Here is a 17,231-nt window from a genome sequence, read left to right on the forward strand (position 1 = left end):
TTACATCCATACATACATTCATACAATTGAAGAGCCTTCATACAATTGAAGAGCCTTCATTCTTTCACTTCATCTATCTCTGGCCCTCTCTGACCTAAGGTTACTTTAATTCTTCAGGCATCATTCTTTAAAGTTATAGAGCTCTGACTTTGAGACACTTTGCTCCCAGAGAGCCCCTTTTGTGCTACTGGAGTAGTATGATGGGGATGGTGCTAGGCTTGGAAAGACAACCAAATTAGAAGTGGGTATGCCTGGGCTTTAAGGAGGAACCATATAATCTTCTAAATCAAGGAACTGCCTGTATCAGTATCAAGTTGGCATTTACAGTAACCTTAATCTTGGGTGGTACTATCCAAAGGAAGGGTTCCATAAAGGAATAGCTGCTGCAATCAGCTTTGCTGTTTGTTTTGTCATGTATAAAGTCATGTTTGCTGACTTTATACATATTAAGAGATGATAAGGCACTGGCTTTGAGTGGGGAAGGTTACCATACCCTTACACACACACACACACGCACATACACACAGACACACTCACATACACACAGACACACACATACAGGACCACTGTATCACAAGCCATCAAGAAAAATACCCTCCCCTCCAGTCTGGTATGTACCAATGCATATTTACACACATAGAACACAGGGGAACATTACCATGGGTTTCTGTGGAGTGACTAAACCAAGCAAACTTCCCTTTCTTCTGATCAAGCAAGCCCGCTGGAGTGCTTCCTTTCACAGACAAGATGGAGTCAAGACCAGGAACAAGACATCAACAGAGAGCATGCAGTCAGCCACGGGCAAAAGAAAGAAACAAGGAACTCAGCTTTCACATAGAACATCCATTTTAATCCCTGAACATAAACTAAGAAAATTGTAAAAAGCAATAAATCAAAAACACACAAGAAAACATAACAAAATAGAACCAAAACCCCAAATTACATGAATTAACGACACAAAACAAAAGATGGACCCTGAGGAGAAGGAATTACTCCAGAAGAAGCTTCAGTCTACACTGGTCTATCTAGTTAGTGGCTTTGAGGGAAAAGTTTCCTTGGAGATGCTGTCACCCATCCCTGCTGCCTCCCTAGGGACGTGCCTCTTTTACAGGCTCCACTGGGGTAACTGCTAAAATCAAACTACAGCATTGGTGTGCCCTATCACTCTTACCCAATAGCCAGGTGACTTGACCTCTTCCCCACCTGTAGTGGATCTACCCCTCTCTTACTACTTACACCCAGATCATGTCACTTGCAGATGGAAAACAATCCATGGATCTATTTGTTCCTTTGTCCAATTCAACTACTCAGTCCCATTCAATAAAGATCCACAAAGTGCTTCAGGCCTGATCATATTCAACACATACATATCTGCTTTCAATCAGTTTAAACAGGCAAAGAAGTTGCTCAGTTGCTTGTCAATGGGTGGTCTTTGGAGGAGTTTGGTGTATAAGGGAGAAGAGTTGTGTAAGCTTCTTTTGGCTCTGGGCTCTGGTTGAAGAAGAAGGTACTAAGGAGATTGTAAAAACACTGATTGCCACAAATGGAAGAGGGGGAGTTCTGTATTCTGCAACAGACTTTGAGTTCTGGATGTCAAATGCTTTATCTAATTCCAGAGAAAGAGAATTTTCCCATTCTGACAAAATTAGTGTTGACTGCACCTCTGCCAGGCCTCTATGGAGATTGCTGGGGACCAGTGGTGAGTGAGGCTTAGTCACAACTTATTAATGAGGTGGAAAATCTCATTACCTCTCAGGAGAGGAAGCATGTGCCCTGATGAGGAATGGGTAGGTAGTCCCATCAGTTCCAGGAAAGGGCATGAAGAGGAAGGTCAATCCAAGTTTTTAGGTGCTTCTTTATTTTATCCACTTTCCCTGGAACTTGGATCACATTCAATGGCTATCCTTGAATGTTGCTTGTTAGTGAGAATTCTGAAGACTGGTTCATGATTGAAAAGGGTCAGGCTTATTTTTAACCTAGGTAAAGGGCCATGTCCCAAACACACATCTTTAAAACACAAAGCTTAGAATAAGCAGACACTTTACAACAGTAGCATTTTTTCTCACTTCTCAAAAATCCTATATAAGAAAAGCCCTGAAGGTTAGGAGCTGAAATGAATGACTTGGTTACAATTGCTTTCTAGCAGAATATATGTCTCAATTTATAATGATAACATTCACTGAAGTAAGCATCTTATAATGAGCAGTCTTTTGTTTGGAGGTGTAAAGGGGTCAACATAGTCTGCCAGTCACCAAGTTTGTTCACACAGTTGTCTTGGGAAACAAGAGACACTTGGTCAGTGAAGGAAAGACCAGAACATTGGGACCTATTATACAGAAGCATTATTCAGCTTCTGGCTTTGGTATCAGTACTGTCCCATATTGTTTGATTTCAGAAATAACTGCATGATAACTTTTAAAACAATAGAGCTTGATAAATACATCGTCACTCAGTGTATAACTGAATTTGACCAGGGCTGGTATCTCATATGGGCAAAGTTGGCAGCCACCTGTTTGGCAAGTTATATGAAGAGCATCTAAATCCTCTCCCTTAAGAGTGTTCAGTAGTGTCTGCTAGGTCTGCTCTGTTGGGTCAAGTCATATATCTGAAGGTTCCTTGCTGAAATGAAAACATCTCACTTGGAAGGAGCAATACATTAACATATTAATATTAGTACCTATTTGTGACAGTTTATCCTGTAAATACCTAAGAGAATAAGATGGGTGAAAATGCAGTTTGTGTTTCTATTTCTAAGGGCTTAGACAGCAGGATCACAGTTGATTCTTTAAGGGATTTGTTGCCCTAGAGAGAGAGAGAGAGAGAGAGAGAGAGACTTGGATTCCTTCTTGAAATATGAGTGCCCGAACTGTTGAAAGTTGAGAATTATAATTGTTAGATATTTATTCTATGGATGAGCTGGAGACTCTGACTCTTCTTTGGCCATTCAGACAGTGAATTGGTTGGAAACTAAGGCAGAAAGATGGCAAAGAACCCTGGTGCCTGAGGGCACCTCTCCTCTAAAGGCAACCCTCTTGATGCCTTGTGAAGTGAAGCTTGATGTCTGCTCATCTGCAGACAATGTCATAACAACATACCCTCTGTGGAATAAAATGTACTTTTTGAATGGATTTAATAAGGAGAATACTGAGAAAGAATGTGGGAGAGGAAGCTAGTTTTATAACTTTCTAATTTCATCGTTAGCAGGTACTATGGATCAAATCTGGGTTTCTGGACTATCCTGTCCCTTGACTTCTGTTGAGAAGATTCCCAAAGAAATGAGATTTTCCTGGAAGAGTAATTAACAACTGCCATTGCAGGTGGTGGATAACATAATTACACATTTAGTAATATCACAACTACTACAATGAGTTGTGTAGATTCCACCTCACCAACAACTGATTACATCTTGAATTAATGTCTTCTCTCCCCCAAACATTTTCTTTTGGTGGAAACTCTTGTTTGAACAGTGCTTGGTAGATTTTTTTTTAATTTGAGACAGAGAGGCAGAAGGAGAGAGAGAATCTTAAGCAGGCTCCATGCATGATATCCACGTGGAGCCCAATGTGGGGCTTGATCCCACTACCCTGAGATCATGACCTGAGCTGAAATAAAGGGTTGAATACCTAACCAACTGAGCCACCCAGATGTCCCTGGTAGATGATTTCTATGTTTCAAGGGAGGTGCACAGTTCTTGTTTCACAGTAACCAATGTTTCTCCCAACCTACTTGGAGAAAAGCTGTGTGGATACTGGGGGGATTATAATAAGCCATTTTCTACGTGGGATAATCTGAATCTGGTAATCATGCTGGGAAAGTAGCACTAGATCTAAGCCATGGTGGAGTTCCTGGTACATTTGGGTTTGCAAACCCTCTGAAGGTTTACTAAAATTTAAGAATCTCCCATTAAACACAAGATAGTGCTTTGAAAGCATGGCTGCACAGATCAGCTGGCCAGGCTTTCCAAAACTATGGTCAACAGAGAAGCTCTCTGTAAGACTAATGTCTCCAGTCAGTTCCTTATACTACTTAAAAAAAATGACCAAGTGGCAAATCTACTCCAGGTTGTTCCAGTGTGTTAGCATTCATGTCTTCTGTAAGAAAAAAAAAAAAAAAAGATCTAATTTAGCTATCATGATGCAATAAGTGTGTTCAAAGATGGCTATACTCATCCACACAAATAAAAAATGACTCCAGAAGGGGCTCTGACCAAAGTTTGAGAGTAAGAGCAACATTGGTTTTGATAAAGAAAAAGAAAGTCACTACAGCTACTTAGCAATTAATCCACAAAGGGAACCATAAGCAAAATCTTCTTAGGCATCTCTTCCTTTACTGTTTTTTTCCTCCTCCCTTTTCCCCCTCCTTCCTTCCTGTCCCAAGGCTAGGGGGAGATATGTGGAGAACCATCCACACATAAAATATCCGGCCTTGCTTCTTGAGGCTGTCTGTCTCAGATATTTTTATGCATCACAATAGACTGAGTGACATTAGAGCAAAGATCCATGTGAGGAAATGAAAAATGGACCCAGGAGAGATGAAGAAATCTGCCTAGTTCTAAAATCTTTGGTCACCCACCGTCCCAGGGATGGGGTTTTGCAATGTTCGGTTGTGACTTTCAGTAGGAACGGCTGGCCTCTCTTGAGATCTGCCCAGAGAAATGCCTGATTTTCAGTTTGGAATTTAGCTACTCATCTCATTACCCAAGGTCAGAGAACTCATGAACTTTTGTCAATCATTTATCTCCTTTTGTTGGGAGAGGGTTGGTGTTTCAGGGCCAGACATCCCAGGCAGTGGCAGAGGTATCAGAAGCCCACAGAGCTGAAGGCATTTCTCACCCAACCTGAACTTCTCCAGTGCTGTGCAGTGCTGTATGGTGCCAATGGGCTGAATTCTGGGTCTGCCAGACTGCCAGGATCTAGTTTCTCAGGCTTCCATGCACTCTTGTATGAACTGAACAATTTACTTTGCTATTTAATTGGCAGATGCCCATTTTATTGTCTTTTTTTGCATATGAATGGTATAATTAGTATTCATTTTCTCAAACTACTAATCAGAATTATGGCTAACATGCAAAAATATTCCTAATTTCCTATCCCACTGACTCTAATCTGGAATCTAAAACTCCCCGTAATCTGGCTCCATGCTATCTGTAATGGCTGTGAGTGCCCCTTAGAAATTCATATGAAGTCCTAGCCCTTGTAGCTCAGAGTGTAGTTGTATTGGCAGAAAGGGTCTTTCAAGAAGTAATTAAGTTAAAATGATACAATTATGGCAGGTTCAAACCAATATGACTGGTATGCTGATCAGAAGAAGAAATCTGGACACAGAGACATACAGAGAGAAGATAATGTGAAGACACAGGGAGAAGATGGCCAACCATAAGCCATGGAGAGAGACCTGGAGTAGGCCTTTCCCTCAGGGCCCTCAGAAGAAACCTACCCTGGTGACATCTTGATCTTGGATTTCCGGCTTCTAGAACTGTGAGACAGTAATGTTCTGTTGTTAAAGTCACCTTATCTGTGGTACTTTGTTAGGGCAGCCCTGTCTGACTAAAATGCTATTGATTCATCCTTATTTCCTGTTACTTCCTGCAGAAATCCTCTGCCCAACTTGGGCCTCCCTCTCATTGTCCCTTGAATGTACTATCTTTATTCTAACCTCTGGGATTTTGAAGATATATCATAGATCATACCCTGTCCACCTCCTCTTCACATATTCCAGGGGTCAGGAAACAATAGCCCTTGGGCCAAATCCAGACTTCTGCTTGTTTTTTTTTTAATTTTTAATATGAAATTTATTGTAAAATTGGTTTCCATACAACACCCAGTGCTCATCCCAACAGGTGCCCTCCTCAATGTCCATCACCCACTTTCTCCTCCCCCCCACCCCCATCAACCCTCAGTTTGTTCTCAGTATTTAAGAGCCTCTTATGGTTTGCCTCCTTCCCTCTCTGTAACTTTTTTCCCCCTCCCCTCCCCCATGGTCTTCTGTTAAGTTTCTCAAGTTTCACATGAGAGTGAAGACATATGGTATCTGTCTTTCTCTGTATGACTTATTTCACTTAGCATAACATTCTCCAGTTCCATCCACGTTGTTACAAAAGGCCATATTTCATTCTTTCTCATTGCCAAGTAGTATTCCATTGTATATATAAACCACAACTTCTTTACCCATTCATCAGCTGATGGACATTTGGGTTCTTTCCATAATTTGGCTATTGTTGAAAGTGCTGCTATGAACATTGGGGTACAAGTGCCCCTGTGTATCAGCACTCCTGTATCCCTCAGGTAAATTCCTAGCAGTGTCATTGCTGGGTCATAGGGTAGGTCTATTTTAATTTTTTGAAGAACCTCCATACTGTTTTCCAGAGTGGCTGCACCAGCTTGCATTCCCACCAACAGTGCAAGAGGGTTCTCATTTCTCCACATCCTCTCCAGCATCTATAGTCTCCTGATTTGTTCATTTTAGCCACTCTGACTGGTGTGAGGTGATATCTCAGTGTGGTTTTTATTTGTATTTCCCTGATGAGGAGTGACGTTGTAAATAAAGTTTTACTGGAACACAGCTATGTTTTTTTGCTTATGTATGTTCATGGTGGCTTTCACACTATAGCAGCAAAGCTGAGTGGTTGCAATACAGGCTCTGTGTGGCCTGCAAAGCCTAAAATAATTACTAACTGGCCCTTTAGAGAAAAAAAAAATGTGCTGACTCCTCAACTAGTCAAATTTCATCCATTACTGGAGGCCCAGTTCTCATTTGTGGAGCTTTTCAGGACAACCTACTGTCATTGAGTCCCCTATTCTGAGTTCCTGGAACATTTGGATCCATGAGAATTTAAAATCAAAATGTAGGGGCGCCTGGGTGGCGCAGTCGGTTAAGCGTCCGACTTCAGCCAGGTCACGATCTCGCGGTCCGTGAGTTCGAGCCCCGCGTGGGGCTCTGGGCTGATGGCTCAGAGCCTGGAGCCTGTTTCCGATTCTGTGTCTCCCTCTCTCTCTGCCCCTCCCCCGTTCATGCTCTGTCTCTCTCTGTCCCAAAAATAAATAAACGTTGAAAATCAAAATGTAAATTCAAGTTCTATTTTCACCCTCTTGTAGCCATGAAACTCTGGTGAGTTATTTAACCTTTCTGGGGTTCCCTTATATGTAAAAAGAGGTTAATGATACTATTTATTTCATGAAGTTCTAGTAAGGATTAAGTGAAATAATATTTATAAAAAACTTACAAAATGGTAAGTACTGTAAGTATTTGCTAATATTACCAACTAATTTTAATCTGTTTTTCTTATAGTTTGCTGTACAAGTATTAGATTTATCTCCCTAACTAAGTTATACTTTCCTCAAGGCCAGAGTCTTTATATTAGAATTCTCTGGACTCCCTTTCAGATCCTAGTGGTATTAAATATGGAACTATAATAACACTTTCTATCTTCACAGAGTTTTAAGGGCACTCCTAATATGCTGGACATCTTGAGGGTTTGTCCTTCAGATACACCCTCCATCCCTTTCTGCTATGCCCTGTAGTCCAGAAGGCTGATCTTTGTAAAAAAAACAACAACCTCTCCTATACTAGGGCTTTGTGCTGGGTCAACAAATAGGGAGTGCCAGCAGGATGTCTATGAAGCCTGAGGAAAGTGAGGCTGGGGTATTCATTTCCCTGGTGGCATGTTCAGAGTGGTACAGAGTGGCTGCATCCTATTGCTGAAGGCCACAGGTCTGGTCACATGACCCTCTCCTCATGACCTCCCTCTCTGACTTATGGAAACTGCTCTCTCACTTTGTCTATCAGGTTTTTCCAGCAGGTCTATAGGTGCTATCTCTAGGATACTGTGCTATCCCTTGTTGACTTCCTTAAACCTTCCTGTGTTTTTTTTTTTTTTAAACCTCTCCTTATATCGCCCACTTAATGAGTATGTCTGTTTTCTGTCAGGAGCCTGACCAGTGTAGCCCTCTGGTCCAGGATAGATAGTAGTATCCCATGGTTAAGTGAAAGGGTAGTCCCCATAGGTTGAACTTACTTGTCCAAGGTGAAAGGTAGTAAATGGTAGAGCATGACTGGCATTGTGTCCAGGGCTTTCCTGGGTACATCAGACAACCTCCAGAATAACTGCTCAAATACATGAGAACTAATTGATAAGAACTAGTGATGCAGGGTATTACAGTGGGCATGGCTTTTGTCCCACAGCATTCTGGTTGTGGTTACTGCCCCAGGATACTCTCTTGGAAGAAATTATGTTATGTTATGTTTCATTTCATTTCATTTCATTTCATTATTTCATTTCATTTTCTCTTGCAGAAAAAATAACTTGGAAAGTTATTCCTTACTACTTTTCTGTAGTTTGATAGATCAAACATATGGTCAAATACAGAGGCTGATGTGTGAAGGAGCTCTTTATATGTCTTTATCCAACTGAGAGTCTTAGGAATCTCCCTAGTACTGTGAGTCTAGGAAATACCAAAGATGACCCTTCCTTGGTCTTGCCATGAAATAGCTCCAAACCCTGTATAAGCCACATGATTATTTGGGGTCTCATTTTCTTCATCTCTTACATTAATAAATTAAATTAGATGATGAATTATAGGTCTCTTCAAAGGGAAAGAAAGAGAGGGAGAAGGAGAGGAGAAAAGTAGATTGTAGCCAAGAAGAGGAAAGAGATAGGGAGAGAGAAAGCAAAATGGAGCCCAGCTATGGCAGCCTATCTGGGTTGAAAGGTCATAGAGAAAGGTGCCACAGCCTCCAGAGCCTTCTCAGAAGCTTCCTGCCAGCCCAGGCCCAGCAAGGCTTCCCCTATATAAGCAATTAAAACCTGGTTGATGTTAAGCTATCAGAAAGTAAATATAAAACACAATTAAATATTAAGAAGCCAAACAAAGTGGCCTTATTAAAAAGGCACAATATAAGCACGATGTGCCATCATAATTATTATTACTGCTATAAACTGGGAGGAGGCATAAATGCCTGCCCTTGATCTGCAGCCATAATCCAAGGAAGAAAACCAGGGTCGCTCTGCTTTCAGCAGGCTATAAACATCCAGTGCTCCCAAGCAGAAAATTTCTCTCCACAATTGTGGTGCCACTGAGTCGGGCCATGGATGTGGGTAGGGGGAGGTGGGCAGTGGCAGGAGGAGGCAGGGGAAGGAAGTTTAGCTGGGTCAAACAAATGTCTGAACTTTAGCCCATGGCTCTTTCCTTTTCCTCCCTCACCCTGCCCCACCTTCATTAGGAATGGCAGGCCAGTGTGGAACATTCTCAGGCCCTTGGGACCATGGGGGAAACAGGGCATCTGGCCACACAGGAGGGCATGGACATCCCCAAGGAAAACAGAGCTCACTGCAGCCATTGGGGCTGAGATGGGATCTTCTGGACATGGGTGATGGTGGCCTTCCTGTGTAGGATCCCGTTGGAAACTCAATTTTTTTAGGTACAAACTACTTTTAGGCTGTGGGGAACAGTATAATTCCCAAAGCCTGGTTTCGCAGTACATGGTCACCCATGTGGTATGATATAACAAGGACAGAGAATGACTTGTGTTCTCAATCCCTCTCCAACTCAGTCCAGTGATGTCTACTGGTCATTCCTTCATTTTAGGGTCTTGTCCCTTCAGAGTGCAAAGACTCTTGGACATGTAATAGTAGTATCTGCTATTTCTATCCTAATATTAATAGTATTAAGAAATAGTAAGAATAATAACAGCTACTATTCCATGCACTTTACACATGCTAACTGATTCAAGCTTCAAACAATCCTACGAGGGATTATATGCTCCCATTATATATTCCCATTTTGTAGATCAGGAACTTGAGGCTTAGAGAATTAAGTCATTTATTCAAAGCAAGCAAATAAGATCCAGCATTTGAACTGTGGTAGATGTTATGCTGTCTCCCCTCTCAAAGCCCTTTCCCAATCATTAGAGAGGATTAGAGAGCCCTACAAGTGTGCCTGGATCCCTGAGAGGAGAAGGGGAGCAGAAAGTGCAGGTGGAGGTCCTTGGGAGAAGCCATTTATTTCATGACCCTGCCCAGGGCTTCCCTGTCAGCTCTCCTGGGCAAAGAGGAAGAGGCAGTAAGCAGAGCAGCATGTTAAGAGCATGGGCTCTGGAGCCAGGTCGCCTGAGTTTGAATCCTGTCTCTGCCACTTTGGAGTTCTGTTCCTTAGACATGGTATTTCATCCCTTTGTGGCTCAGTTTCTCCACTGCAAAGGGAGATCTGAATCATACCTGCATTGCAGGGTTACAAGGGGTAGGGCAGACTTTATTTTACAGATGGGAATGTTAAGGTCCAGAGAAGGTCAGTGACTTGCCTGGGGTCACAAAGCTGGTTGGTGGTAGAGGAAGAGTCCTCTCCCCACATCCAGCACTGCTGCCTTTCTCACTTGCCATTCCCTCACATCATGGGGAGGCTGAAAGTCCACCCTGGAACATCATAGCTGAGCAGAGGCCCAGAGCTCCCTCCACTTGTCTGGAATCCAAAAGTTCCACTGTGGATGAGGTTTACACTTTGTGCCCTGTTCTTGCTGTCTACAGAGGCTATATAGAACTCATGATTCAGTCTCATTTTCTCTTTTTCTTGGGCTCTGTCTTCCCTTTCACTGTTTTCCGCTGCTTGAGATAATTTTGACTCAGGTCAGATTCCTGCAAGAAGCCCTCCAGGAGCCCAGCACAATCTCAAAGGATGTGGGTACCCACAAAACAGGAGCTGCCCCGAATAAGGAGCACCACCTCTTGGGAAGGGTCTTAGCTTTGCCTTCCCTTCCAGCATGCAAGTAAATTGCTGCCTTAAATTTCTAGGCTGCCTCCATTAATGGCATTTATGTGAAGTGAGTCACTTTAGCTCCCAACCCCATGGTGCCTCTTCAGCCCCAGCATTTCATGAATGAGTTTATGGGCAGCTGTCAGGATATCAATCAGCTTGCCCCCTTCTGTGGCAAGTCCTTTAATCTCCCAACTCCGCCTGCTGGAGGATTGCAGTTGTGATTTTCCTCCTGCTTGCTGGGGTGAGGATGGAGTCTTGGGTCCATATTGCTATTTTAATGGCCCACATGTGGCACTGAAAGGTCCTTCTACAGTGTCACTTCACAAGATCCTAGGCCCCCTGCCTTGAAGACCCAGGAAAGCAGTGCTCCCCTCCTCTGCATCAGTCAGATCCTGTTAGGATAGGGTTCAGAGCTCAGGACCACATTCACAGAGGGGTAGCAGCCAGAGGGGTAGCTCTGGGATGGTGGGGGGGCTGTATGTCATGTTCCAGGAAGAAATTAGAAACGTTTAGTCTAACGTAGGTTAGGAGGCATCACTTTCCTCAAATATTTGAAGTCTTTTCACTTGGAGGGAAGATATTGCCTGCTCAGAGTAGTTCTACAAGGAAAAGGCATCAAAGAACTGGAGGGATGAAGATTTTTCCCTAATGTAAGAAACATTCCTGAAGTGGCCTGGCTGCCTTGAGAGGTGAGGAATTGCTTGTTATTGGGAGTTTGCAAGCCTTTGCTGGGGGTTTGAGAAGAGATTCCTAAGGTTTCTTTTGCTTAGAAAAATAAACTGAGATTTACAAGAAGTGTGCTCTGATTGATGCAACACCATGTTGTGGATTGTTTGTGAGGGGTATGGCTGGGCCCAGACAGAAGGGGTTCTTGGAGCCCTTACCTGATACTCTCATCTGCTTGGGGAGCCTTCCCTAGGCATCATTTCATCATGTCACATCACTGCCATGCACCACACAGAACCTGCAGCCTACCTCCTGAGCCCCCTGTGATTTGGCCTTATTCTATCTCTACCTACTGAATGCTCAGGGCCAGGCATTCAGCTCTCCTCTTGACCTCTGGAGCATGCCACACTGGGTTAGCTTGGTTTGATGCATTTTGTGGAGAGCCTAACACATGCAAGGTGCTTGCCAGCAACTGTGTACCCACCTACATCTGGTCTTTGCTGCAATGTCCCCTGGGCTCCTCCACAGGCATAAGACCCTCTTACCCTCCAAGTCCTATTGTCTTCCTGAGGCCTTCTTGGACCAACAGAATCACAGCATTCTTCCTCCCCAAACAGGTACTATTTGTACCACGTAGTTCAGTGCTCTGGTATATTTACAGTTCATTCTCTGCTCATTAGGAAGAGCACAGCACTGTTGTTACTCTTGGGAAACCATGCCATTTAATTCTCACAACCACCTGGGGAGACAGCCAGGGAAGGTGTCTTCATTCACAATTTCTAGATGAGGAGACTGAGGCTTCGTGTGAGCAGAGGATGCAGTCTTGTCAGTCCTCTGTTTGCTGCTGCTCCCCCAGCCAATGGTGCCTTTGACTCTGGCTGGTGAATGGAGGGAAGAGCCACACCTCATTGACTCACCTGCTTTTTTCTGCTTTACTTTCCTGTCCTTTTCTTTCCACCACAGCTCTCAGAAAGCAGGGCACTTTCCGTGGCACCACACTGATTTCCCTGGGAAACCAGATAGGCAGTGCTGCAGGCCCATGACTTCTGCTGGAGGCCCAGAGGCCACTCACAATTACTGGTTAGCACACACCCCCATTCAGCTTTCTTCCATGGCTCTTCTTCACCCTCAGAGAGGGGTCCAGATGAGCATCTCTGGGGTGGGGCCAGGGTCAGCGCTGTTTCACTCATTCTCCCTTTCATCAGGGCGGGGACTGGAACGCACATAGCCACCTGCTGAAGCCTCCTTCCTCCCTCTTTGGCTATGCTGGAGAAGGGCTCAGACTAGTGACCGCTGGGTACAGTGGCTCATGCCCACAGCAGCGGGGGTGACTCTAAACCAAGGCAGAGAAGGAGGAACCACCCCCAAACCAAATGTGCAAGGAGAACATGTGGATTTTACTGCCGGACAATGTCACTTTATTATTCTACTGAATATACTCTCCCTCCAAATTGTTCCCCTTAAGATTTAATCTGAATCAAAGGAATTATTCACTCTGCATCCCTCCTCCCTCTTTTCCCTCATCTTAGAACTCTTCTGTAATTTCTCAGGTGAGTTGGGCTGGCTGGAGAGGCTGATTGTTCTTCCTTTAGAAGAGAGAAAGGGTTTTTGAAATCTAGAGAACAGGAACCACTGTCTTCAACAAGCAAAAGGCCTGGAGGTACTGGCAGGAAGTGGGAATGCTAATGCTCCAGAAATCAACTTTAAATGGGAGGCATGACCTTGGGTTCACCTTGGCCTTCCTGCATGGGGTGTAGTGCCACCTCTGGGTTATTGCACCCCTTCTGAATCCTCAATTCTATGAGGATTTGTGCTGTGGGTTCAGTGGCCCAGCAAACCCAAAAGGAAGGACACAGGAATTTTGGTTTTTGGACACAGTCATGGTCATGGCAGGTGGGATAAAGAACAGTAAGGAAGTTCTTCCAGTAAGGAAGAGAACTGCTGGTTGTGTGGACAGCATGATGAACAGGTGTTGGTGGTCCGTAGAGAGGGGACATGGGGACTTTGGGCAGATCCATGCAACTCTATTGCTTTTGCTGCTTGCATTATGGGAGTAATCCTTATCTGATGGTTAGCTGAAAAGGACTGAAGATAGAGTATTTGCCTGACTTGGGGAAGCAGAAAGGAGACAGTAGCCCATTTTTTATTCCAATAAAACTGTAGACAGTGAGCCTCCTTGCAGATGGGAGGGACTAAGCACAGAGGTCAGCACTGGTGAGGAAAGATGTCCTGCGTAGGGGCGGGGGAAAGAGAGACGCAGGCAGAGAAGTGTCATGGAAACTGTATATGCCAGAGTCAGGAGCCCTGTTCCAGGGTCCTCCTCAGCACTGACTCAGTGTCTGGGAAGGATACATGGTTTTAACAGCTCAGTGCTTCCCTCATAGGTTACTTGGAGGACCAATGGGAAGATGTGGGCAATGATGTCAGAAGCACAGCCCTAATGGAAATGTAAGGCAGGAGGGAAAGCAGAGACAGAGAAGCAATTAGTGTGAGTAATTAGCCAGGCGAGGGTAATTAACAGTGCCATCGGGAGGGCACTGTTGTGCCCCCTGACACCTCAGACCAGGGTGTGGAAGTTAAATAGCAACTTGTCTCCTGTCAGCTCAGGAGAAGGAAGAATTTTATAAAAACTGGAGTTGCACAAAAATGGAAGGGGTTTCTTGTGACCTGGTTGGTGAGTTCCTCTCACAGAATGTTCAAGAAAGGGGGGGGGATGGACTCCATATTGTATAGATGCTGTACAGGAGTTTCATGCATAGATGAAGACACCAGGGGAGTAGGAATGAGCTTCTGAGACACTTTCCAGTGCTGAAATCCTAACATTCAATGCTTTCAAGGTAGAGACAAAGTTATCAGGATATTGGCTCTGGGAACAGAGCAGAAGCATAGCTGCTGGATGCTGGAGGGAGGCCACCCAAGGTTCTAGTAAGAACTTTGGACATTGTCTATCCTGTAGCCAACTGTAGCTGCCCAGCCATGAAGGGCAGAGACAGGGTCTGTGAAAAGGAGGATATTCTCTGCCTGGCCCAGACACCCATAACTTCTGGAATACAGGACTCAAAGAAAAACACAGTGCCAGAGGGGGCTATAAGGGATCAGAACGCTCAAGGGTTTATAGAAAACCAGAGATTATTACTTTTACATACTAGGAAACTGAGGCCTAGAGGGGGAAGGGTTTGTTCAAGGTCACAGAGCTATTCATAGTAGAGCTGAGACTATGAATCAGTCTCCTACTTTTCAGGGTCTTCTTTCCCTTCCACTTCCCCTCCTTATCACCAGGTATTTCTGGCAGGGGGAGGGGGGCTGGGGGGGTTACCTCGTTCTTTGTGCTCACCTCTTTCCTGCCTGACAAAAGAGAAAGAGGCTGGTCCTTAGAGTCAGACAGACCTGGGCATGAGTCCTGGCTAAGCCTTGTATTGGCTGTCTGGCCTTGGGCAAATTATCTGAACCTTATCTTTCTCATCTGAAAAAATGGAGATAATAATACCAGTCTTGGAGGTTTAAGTGAGGATTAGAGATAATATGCCTGGGAACTGTATATATTTATTGGGGAATGAAAAAGCAAAATTCAGGCTAAACAGAAGAACCTCAGGATCACTTGCTTTGCATCTAAAAGGTCATCTGGAGTCTGAACACTTCTTAGTGATGATATATGTGTTCCCAGGGCCAGTCCCTAAGGATGGCTGCAGTTAATGGAGCTCCCTTTGGGGCCATCAACTTCCCCCATGTCTTCATCATTGTTGTCAGTCCTTTCATGAAATATTCATGAAGTTCCTACTGTGTGCTAACAGTAACTTACCTATGGCACGGTCTCTGCCTGGAAATGCTTAACAGCTCGTGAGAAGACAATCTGTAAACATCTTTAACTACCATGAATCCTGAAAACCTATTCAAGCACAATTGGAAAGAAGATAGCTGCATTTACATCCCTTTTGTGCTTCTTGGATTCTTTTTTTAAACCCTAAATGAAACCAAGAACCTACCAGAGATTGTGTTCTGGTCTCCTAACCTGCTCTCTGCCTTGCCATAAAAGGTTATTTAGGGGGCGCCTGGGTGGCGCAGTCGGTTAAGCGTCCGACTTCAGCCAGGTCACGATCTCGCGGTCCGTGAGTTCGAGCCCCGCATCAGGCTCTGGGCTGATGGTTCAGAGCCTGGAGCCTGTTTCCGATTCTGTGTCTCCCTCTCTCTCTGCCCCTCCCCCGTTCATGCTCTGTCTCTCTCTGTCCCAAAAATAAATAAACGTTGAAAAAAAAAAAAAAAAAAAAAGGTTATTTAGGACCACAACCTGGGCACCATGGTGGTCCTTCTAGCCTTACTCTGGATCTCAGTTGGGTGCAATCATATGGGTCCTGGGCCTTTTTAGAGTGGCCCCTGCTCCAGATTTCTGTAACTTACTTGGAAAGAATTTCTGCTTCTATGAACCAGTGACACTAGTCACAGCGATATTGGAGCCTCAGTTCCAGTTTGGTTTTAAATAGATTTTTGTCTAAATATATTTTTTAATATGCAACAATTGGGTTAGTCTAATGACAAATGTCATCCCCTGCCATTGCCAGAGCAACATGCCATTTCCGTTAGGAGCGATGCTTCCTGGCCAGACTGAGGCATGGAAAATAATTTTGGGTCATCAACATTTCCCTTCAGTTTCGTTGATCTGATTAAACTTAGAAACGGGAAGAGGAATTTACAAATTAGATGCTGTTCTCTATTTATTACCAAAATGGTTGCTTTCCACTACATCCAGGAGATACAGTTGAGATCTCATTAAGTCTCAGCTTGTGATAACATTTACTCCATAAATCTCCATCGCATCCAGTGAATGAAATGAGCATGATGCCAAAGACCACATAATGGATGAAAATCAAACCTCTGCCCCCTTGGAAGAGAGTTGACCTTTTCAAGCCTTAAACGTATTCAGTTTTCCCATCCTAAAGAAGCAGCTAGGCATTTTTTCTTGGTACTCTCTTAACCATTTCCTGACTGCCATTCTTAGCCAGCTAGCTGGCCTTACAGAGAGAAAGAAAATAAGGATATTTCTGATACTTCTCTGGATGAATGTGAAGAATAAAGTGGAGAAGAGGTGAGGACCTGAAGAAAAACATCAAGGAATGGGCCTTTCCTCTAGCAGAAGTTAGAAATGTTGACAGATCAGAAATGGAAGATGAAACATTAATTTGTGTGTCTGACTCATTATATATCCTCTGCTAGATCACATCTGGCCCTTCCTGGTTTTAGCTCTGACACAGTGACAAGGCAGGCCCCAGTCATCTGTTCCCAATGGCAGAATTTCAGACTTTCAGGCCAAGACCACACTTTTCTCCCTCTCCCCCTCTGAACCCCATCTTTCATCCCTTTTCCAACTGCTACTCATTGCCTATCTGCCAGGCTCTGTGCTAATGCTGAAAATACAAAATTCCCACCCTCATAAGGTATGTGCCCCAGTAGATTGTATAATGTGGATAAATAAATAGACACAATATATGGTGCAGGCCTGGAGTAGGTGTTCTGGGAGTGAGGAGAGGTGGAGGGTGCGGTGAGGGGAGGGCAGGTAGAAACGGAGCTGATGTAGTTCCAAAGGCAGATGGTGGAGCTGGGATTTCAAGGCAGGGAGATCGGAGTGCATACAGGTGCCAGGAGGGTCTCTGGAACAACAGGCTGCTTCCAGAGTTCAGGGAATCCTGCAGGAGACCCAGTACAGATTCTGGGGGTCTGGGAACTGCAGGATTTTAGAATCAATTAAATCCTTCTGGGGTTTGATGGACTGGAGAGATCCAGGTTTGGTTCAGACTCCTAGGACTAAAGCTAACATATGTCAAC

General features: G+C 44.2%; 1 protein-coding gene across 50 annotated transcripts in view; it reads right to left on the reverse strand.

The window, feature by feature from the left end:
- Positions 1 to 17,231, reverse strand: part of CACNA1C (calcium voltage-gated channel subunit alpha1 C) — a 757,779-nt gene that overhangs the window by 155,259 nt on the left and 585,289 nt on the right. For 25 of the 50 annotated variants that reach the window (XM_045465322.1, XM_045465309.1, XM_045465310.1 and 22 more), the window contains exon 10: positions 659 to 733. The exons of the other annotated variants lie outside the window; for them this stretch is intronic. In XM_045465322.1, coding sequence (XP_045321278.1) covers positions 659 to 733 — 75 coding nt within the window. The remainder of the gene's footprint in view (positions 1 to 658; positions 734 to 17,231) is intronic. 50 annotated transcript variants of the gene reach the window in all.

The sequence above is a fragment of the Leopardus geoffroyi genome, chromosome B4, assembly GCF_018350155.1.
Source record: "Leopardus geoffroyi isolate Oge1 chromosome B4, O.geoffroyi_Oge1_pat1.0, whole genome shotgun sequence".
NCBI lineage: Eukaryota > Metazoa > Chordata > Mammalia > Carnivora > Felidae > Leopardus > Leopardus geoffroyi.